General features: G+C 36.6%; 1 protein-coding gene across 1 annotated transcript; it reads right to left on the bottom strand.

Annotated features, from left to right (window-relative positions):
* Nucleotides 1-639: 639 nt before the first annotated feature.
* Nucleotides 640-7,148, bottom strand: Cpr27 (cuticular protein 27). The gene is made up of 4 exons (XM_076772273.1): nucleotides 7,115-7,148; nucleotides 5,205-5,299; nucleotides 3,765-4,151; nucleotides 640-3,097 (listed from the first exon to the last, which is right to left on the bottom strand). The coding sequence occupies exons 1-4, from the start codon at nucleotides 7,124-7,126 to the stop codon at nucleotides 2,881-2,883; spliced, it is 711 nt and encodes a 236-aa protein (XP_076628388.1). The 5' UTR covers nucleotides 7,127-7,148; the 3' UTR covers nucleotides 640-2,880.
* Nucleotides 7,149-7,924: the final 776 nt, after the last annotated feature.

Here is a 7,924-nt window from a genome sequence, read left to right as displayed (position 1 = left end):
CAGGTACGCAGTAAGGAAGTTTCACCTACAGGTGCCCCAGATAATTACACAATGCGTCTGATGGTCGAAGACTGTGGATGAAATTCCAGGGTGTGGCGACACAGCCTTCCTTGCCAGTGTAAAAAAATAAACTGCAACGGTGCAACGCAGTTGCATGCCTATCGGTGGCGTCCGAGGCATTCGTACGGCCAGACAAGGTCGTCCATTTTGGAAATCGCGCTGTGACCGAGGCGAGGCTTGCTTTTCATTCCTTATCACGCATCGTTGTTACGAGTTTATAGTCAGGAGAGTCGAGAGTGAGATCTCTTGATAAGTTAGTTTTGTACTGCTAGTTGAGAAACATAGGGTTGCATTCGTTGGTCAATAACAATTTCTTAGCTTTGTTATTATGTTAGAGAGTTCACCTTTCGTTGTGAGAAAATAATTTCGAATGTTTGTTAGGAAGTTCTTCGATAATTTCTTATCTTTGTTAGTAAGCGGGAAAACTCGTGTATTTAATTAAAGAACGTTTTGAAGTTATAAAAACGAGAAAGAATAACGCAAGAACCGCGTATATTAATTATTAAACGGGGTTGTCGGAGCTACGTACTCCAATAAACAAAACAACTGTCACCACACTCTTCCATAAATACTTTATTACTCACTACATTAAATTACCACAAAAACAATGCAGATAGTACATAAAATTAGTGTTTCTACTATACTAACGCGTGTAACATTTGTAACAGCATCTTTTCTCGCCTACAAACATTCGCGGCGATCGTAAAAATTCTTCTACGAAATTCCAAGCCTATTATTACATTATCGAGTCACCGATTATTAATTTCCCTATTGGTTGCGCGCGTGTTTAGAAACGTTGGTCGACGTAATGCGTTCGCAATTCCAGTTCATCCTTCGCGAAGAGAAATCGGAAAAATGGAATGGAAATATCTCGAAGTTCCTTATTACATATACAGAAATCTCGCTGACATAATTAGGATTCATAAGGTGGATCGCCTACGACGCCACGTTGAACCGATCGAGAACATGCATCGTTCGATAGATATCATCTGAAGGCCGCTTGAAAGCATTCCAGCGTCGCGATTTTTTATCAACGAGTCAAGTTCACCTATGATCGCATTCGTAATTGCGCGCGACACGTTGATTAACATTAACGGGATTCCACTTTACGCGCGCATACCTCGCGAATTGTTCACCCCATTCGTCACGGGGCGACGCGGAAGAACGCAGTTTCCGCTCGACGTTCGTTTATCTCGGTGTCAGAAGTGGGCAGAATTGTATTCAAATAATAGACGACGGATAAAAATTCTGTTATTCAAACGAGCCTTTAATCGTTTAACATGGAACGTAGTTTTATTTCATAATCCGAATTGTAACTTTCTTCGATAGAAATTATCTATGAATTCAATTTCAAACGTCATCTTTTCTTTATTCGAAATTTTTTATCTAGAATTTTGCCCATCTCCGATCGAAACTACGCTAATGGAGATTTGAACTCAAGATGCCATTACGATTCAGTGTGAATTATGATACATATTACAAATATATTGAATTTAAAATATTATTTACACATATGTTAGTTATATGTTTAACGAAAAATTTGGAATATATTTAATTAAGAACAGTTAGAATTAGGTCACGATTCGACTTAGTTTCACTGGATAAATTTCAGCAAATCGTGCTTTAATGAAGAAACGATGACAAAAATAAAAATTCCAGTTTTCATTGTTGGTTGAAATTCGATGTATATAAATGGGGTGGTTTCAAAATTTTAATCGTGGTACAAAACTCAAACTTTTAACGAAAAGTTACTGTACAATTTGTATCAGAAAATAACACACGTAGAAATAATAGTCTGAGATAGTAAGGTTTGAGCGTTGATTCTAAGAAGTGCTAGAAGAAAATGTGTAGCAATAAAGAGTATAAACAAGTGATTTATGAGAGTATCAAGAGGTAGAAGAACTGGTAAGAGAGTGAAAAAGAGGTAGAGTTTTATAGAGGAACTACTTATAAAGTTTAAATATGAAAGTCATGCATTAGAATGTCACTATCTGTATATAATAATTATAAAATATCATGCTATAACTAGATTTCGACAGAATAACTGGGTCCACGTTCTCCAACTCAGTTGAGATACTACGTTTTAATAATTGCATTTGGGACTTAAAGAACAAGAAGTCTTAGTTGGACACGAAAATTTCTCTTTTGAAAAACAGTTGTTTTCAGACAAAATTTTACTTAAACGTTTTTTAAAAAGAATATTCGAAGTATTATTTCATAAATAACAAGATTTCATGCTTGTGTTATATGAAAAATAGTCTTTTAAAAGCCAATTTAATACATAACATTCTCAATCCTTTTATTTCGAATCTTCTTCAGAAAATAAGTAAATTCATATCTAACAATATTAAAAAATACGATATTTTAAATATTTTTGAATCTTCAGATACTAATTTACTCATTTTCAGAAGAGGACTTAATAAGCAAAGAGTAAATATTAATTTGGCTTGTAAAAGATCCTATAATACCTGATCGTGATATGGTTTCTAATAATCAATTCACAGACTATACGTTTACAACCAACAATAAAGAAATAATTCGTCACAGAAGGCATTCGTAGACACACGAAATTCATAAAATAGCGTCTACTATGTTCAAAAAATTTTATCAATGCCCAGAAACTTGTTCAGTCCTTCGAGTCTCAACGTTTCCAGTCTGGAAAGTCCCATAACGATTAAACGGAAGAAATTCTATAACAATTTAAGCTCTATTCGATAGACTGGATAGAACCAAGTCAGGAAAACTGGCCCTAACAGACGCGTCTTGGTAATCGGCATAAATAACGCAATATTTACACGGAGCTGCGCGATCGAAGGATCCTTATCGCCTGTAATTAACCGTGTAAGAGGCTAACCCGGCATTGGGATCGACATTGGGCGCTGGTCGACCCTGAATTCCGCTTTGTACCGACGAGACGGGATACGAGGAGCGTTGTTGTTGGCCCTGATATTGTGGTTGATACTGAGATCCGTACTGCGGTCGATATTCTGGCTGATACTGCGGCTTCGGCTGCTGGTACTGCACTTGCGTGGGATACCTGAAAAGCCGAGAAACAGATGCTGCCAGTTAATACCACTGTTTTATTCCCGCGAGTCGAGTCAGGAGTAGCCGCGAGTTGAGTAAGTCACGTTCGGTGCACTTTCAAGTGAGATTCACTTGACATTTACGTGGTTCATTGTATATAGATGCGAGCACTTGATGTTGAGGAAGTCTATCCCTACCACCTTGCCCCCAAGGGGTTCGTGGAAATGACTATGGCGATTTCGAGATTCTACTCCAGCACAAAGAATACTGCTACGACTTCTCTGGACGCTTAGAAAAAGACAATCGTCGAAGAGCGATCATTTTTTAATAGAAACATTCCTATACCGAGCGTTTCAGAAATACAAGAATACTTAAGGAGCGTAAGGATATACTAGTTACATACTGGAAGTAAAAAACGACATATATCCTATACTCTAAACAGTAGTGATTAGTGATTGAAAGTTGTTTATGTTTTCTGGTAATCTTGTGGTTGGGAGAAACCTATCTAGTAGGAGTACTTAATTGGATTTGTTATATTATTATTCAGAAAATTTTCATCGATAATTTTCCTTTATCGATGACGACTTCTAGTAGCTATCGTATCATGTTATTCATCAAAAAATTAGCGTTACATTACTTAAAGCAAGTGCAGTAATCGGGGTAATTAATTTGTCACTGACCTGGGTGGGTTGTAGATCGGTGCAGGAATTGGCCGCGGTGTATTCTGAACAGGGGGTTGACGAGGAAGCGGCTCGTAGCGTTCTCCGTTTGTGTATCGAGGATCGGTATAATAAATGGAAGGATCCTCTTTGTATTGGCCGTCGTCCACGGGTTCGTTCGGGTCACCGATGCTGTTGCCTCTTAGGGTTGGCGGGGGCACGTTTATTCCAGGACCAACTGGCTCGAAACCGCGTCTAGATGCTCCGTATTCGATCTCACGAACGCTTCCGGTATCGTCGACGAAACCATATTTTCCATACACTTCGCCAGTCGGATATTTCGATTCGATCTTGTACGAACCGTCCGCTGCCTCGTAGCCGTAGCTGTAGCTTCCATCTCCATTATGCCTGACCAGAACACGAATAAGTTAGACTTTTGTTCGTTCGGATATAGAAGAAGCATTTTAATACAGTAGAGTTCCGTTTATCCGATTCTAAAAAATTTCAAATCATTCAAATGATATTATTAATTTTAAATTAAATTTCCAATGATGTTATTTGATCTCGTTTTCGAATGACTGTCATGTTTGTGCTACGATAATTGAAAGGGCTGTTGCAATAAAATGGCGTTTCCAATTCCTAATAATTTGAGTAATTCCTAGTAATTGAGTAATTAAATTATTTCAAGTTTGCATAGTATTCGGAACAGTTTGAGAAGAACGAAACTTTTATTATTGACAAACTAAATTAATTTCATTAGACGATGCACGTGTCGGTGATTTGGCTTGCATCTTACATCAGTCACGCGGAATTGTTTCCACGGAAATTACACAAACTCGCGAAAGCAGACTAATGCAATGCAACGAGTCTCTATCTATTACAGAATCGAAGAAAAGTATAGATGTACCCTTGAAATTGCAGAGAAACGAATCTCCTTACGAAAGTATTCAGCGTAACGCTTACTTTAAATGTTATGTGCACTTTTCGCAGTCGATCATTGCCTAAGAATCTTTGCACAAATTATCGAGCACGGTGAGACTTTCCTGCGTGAAACAAATTTCCACTTCCCGTTTAAGAAATAACTGTGTTTAACGAATTTACTAACATTTGCCGACGTGGAAATTTATAATACTGTGTCGAGTTTGTACAATTTTGTTAGAACACTTTTATTAAGAATCCTTTAATGACAAACTCATTGTTTTCCGTTTCAGTGAAAACAGAAAATGAAAATATTTCTAGCTTCAATTAAAATTTGAATAGAGTATGAAAATAAAGCTCTCAATATTTTTTTTCTTATATGATTCGTATTTTTTACAAATTTGTTATTCATATCAGAGATACATTTGTATTTGCCAAAAATGTTTCACGCATCGAAGGTTCAAACGAAATTAACAAAGCGAATAATAATTGGAATTGGGCTTGTTTGGATTGTATTTAGCAACTTAAGAAAACGGTACTTACTTGTTTATTTGCTTCAAAATGGGCACCGGTGTGGGCACAGCGTATTGATTGTGCTGGGCGAGCGCAAGGCCAGCGCAAAACAAGAGAGACAACACCTGGTGACACGAGTTTGCATAAAATAGTTGGCACTCGAATCACTTTCCAATAACCTCGTGCGCATTGAAAAATAACTGAGCGCCGATATTGCGCGTTTGAAATTCATTTGCACGTGGGGTTACCTCCGGTTTTTACGGTAAAAGGAAATCGTGAACGCCGGATTGTTAAAAGCATTATTTCAACAGGAAAGGGTAAGACACTCAGTACCCGGATTCAGCAATTCTCCGCTTTTATATTGCAGCATATATGCATTTATATCTGAAGCATTCTTGAATATTGGAAAAGATTTCAGATAAAATAACTTCACATTTTGTTTAAACCACTAAATTACCTTGAAATATAACATAGAATAATGAAATTGTTTGCTGCTGTAAGTAAATTACCTTGTTGATCAAAATCAGTAGATTTAATAGTCGAGACAAAGATTATGCCTTGGATTGCAAGCATTTCGAAAACTGAAATTTCTATTTTTCTGGCGTAACTTGTTATGAAACGGGGTATTGCAAGTTTTCTGAAGTCAAGAATTATGAATAATAATTTTAATTATATACAAATTTTATACAATATAGTTTGAAGTTTGTATCTTCATAGTTTACTAGCAAAATTAATCTTATGGTGTAGAACATTTAGAATAGTTTATCATATTATCTGTAACTTCAAGATGTTTTCTTGTAATAATTTTTGGCGACTTCAACTGGTTGGTAATAATGCATATATAGAAATTCTACAGAGAGCAGGGCAAAATTCTATACATTTAATAATACCAGGATTAACTATCACCTTAGAATAATTAATTTGATCAGATGCATAAAGATTAATAAACGTTACTACAAAACAGGCTATACAGAACAACAGATACAAATGCCTCTATTCTTGTACGTGCTTAATCAAATAATTAAAAGTCTATTTGAATGAAAAAATATTACTACTAAACGCGTTATATAGATTCCTATTTTTGTATATGTTTAATCCAACAGTTAAGATAAATTTGCATTAAACAAAATTACTGTGAAACACGTTATACAAGGAACTGACACTGGTCTCAATAGTCGAGGCAGTTGAAGCGGAAAAAGCAGTGGTCTAGGTCGTTAAGACAATCAGAGGGAAATGATCGAGTTATCGGCGCAGTTAGAGAGGAAAACATTGGTTTAAATGCAAAAGGATTTAGGGAATAATTTCTTTCAACTATGAAAAATACATGTCACTTAAGCAATTTAATCTGTGTTACATTGAAATCGACTTTAATCGATTGTCACATACGTATATATTTAAGTTTCGAGTTAAAGTTGTGGTGGAAAATTCCAAATTATTATTTTTTAAACATATATCACACGACAACATTGTTCCAAGATTGATACACGTCATGAATCAATATTAATGTAAATTTCTGTTTACTAAATAAGATAAATTAATAGATATGTAATAAATACCAAAACTGATCACAAAAAACGCGATTGATCCTTTCAATTAACCTCCAGTATTCCGAAATACTGATTAAATATTTCAAATTATAATATCATCACAAAATTTATGGATGACACGTATCGATGTCGATTTGAATTTTTGTTTATTAAGAAAAAAGAGTTCATCCCTGAAGTAATTCGCAAAGAATCGAATATACGAAGAAACACTGTCGATGTCACATGCAAGTTAACGAAAATGTATTTCGGTGAGCACAATGTCGGTGAAACGGTATGGTTGAAATACAGGGTTGACGAAAAGCACTGTCGATGTCAATGTAACCGATCCGAGTCTCAGCAAAGGGGCACCAATGAGACACTAGCAACGAAAGAGGAAAAACGAGGAATACTCACGGGAAGACGCATGTCTCGTTGCTGATGAGGCAGACGCGATTGTATTATAGGATCGCGTTACACCGGCCGCGAGTCAACTTATATAGGTCCCCTTCGGGAGCGGCGGGGCCCGCCCATGGGCCCGACCACCGCCTCAACCTCGCCGCGATCTGAGCGCGCGAGTTCACCGCACCGAGTCGCGACTTTGAAAATGTCTAAAGTGCCAATTTTCATTCATCGTCGAGCGTGTCGTGTCTCCGGTTTTCGATGCTCCACCCGTTACGCAAAGAAGTTAAATAGGAAAACCGCAACTCCATCGAAGCGTTGCACAGTGTGGGACTCACGTCTCGAAACGTGGTCAAAATCCAAGCAATCGATTTGTTGTCGAGCTGTTTAATTTTAAATTTAGCTTGTACTAAATTTTCCTTTAAGATTTTAAAAATATGAGAACAGAGCCCAGCTATTAGAATCGCCGTGTATATCTAGTCCTAGCAACGAGATTTTTAAATTTGACAAACGAAATATGAGTTAATTCAAACACTTGATCCACGGATTATTATGGTCAGTGCAAGCTGGGTATCGAAAGAGACGAAATGCAATCGGTTATTGATAGTCATTTATTTCAAGCAACCGCAACGCAAATGGGTATAAATGAAGACTGGGATATCTAATTTCATCGTGAGTTACAGTCAGCTTTATTTTACAAATTCCATAATTATATATTTTGACCACATTTTGGAAATTTTGTTTCCCTGTGCATGATTATATAATTATTTCTCTGTCGATGACCACTTCAGAATATCGATATTTTCGAAATGTGTTCATCGAAAT

The sequence above is a fragment of the Colletes latitarsis genome, chromosome 9 (genome assembly GCF_051014445.1).
Source record: "Colletes latitarsis isolate SP2378_abdomen chromosome 9, iyColLati1, whole genome shotgun sequence".
Classification (NCBI taxonomy): Eukaryota; Metazoa; Arthropoda; class Insecta; order Hymenoptera; family Colletidae; genus Colletes; species Colletes latitarsis.
The sequence above is the reverse complement of the archived record's forward strand: the minus strand, read 5'-3'. Positions and strand labels throughout refer to the sequence as shown.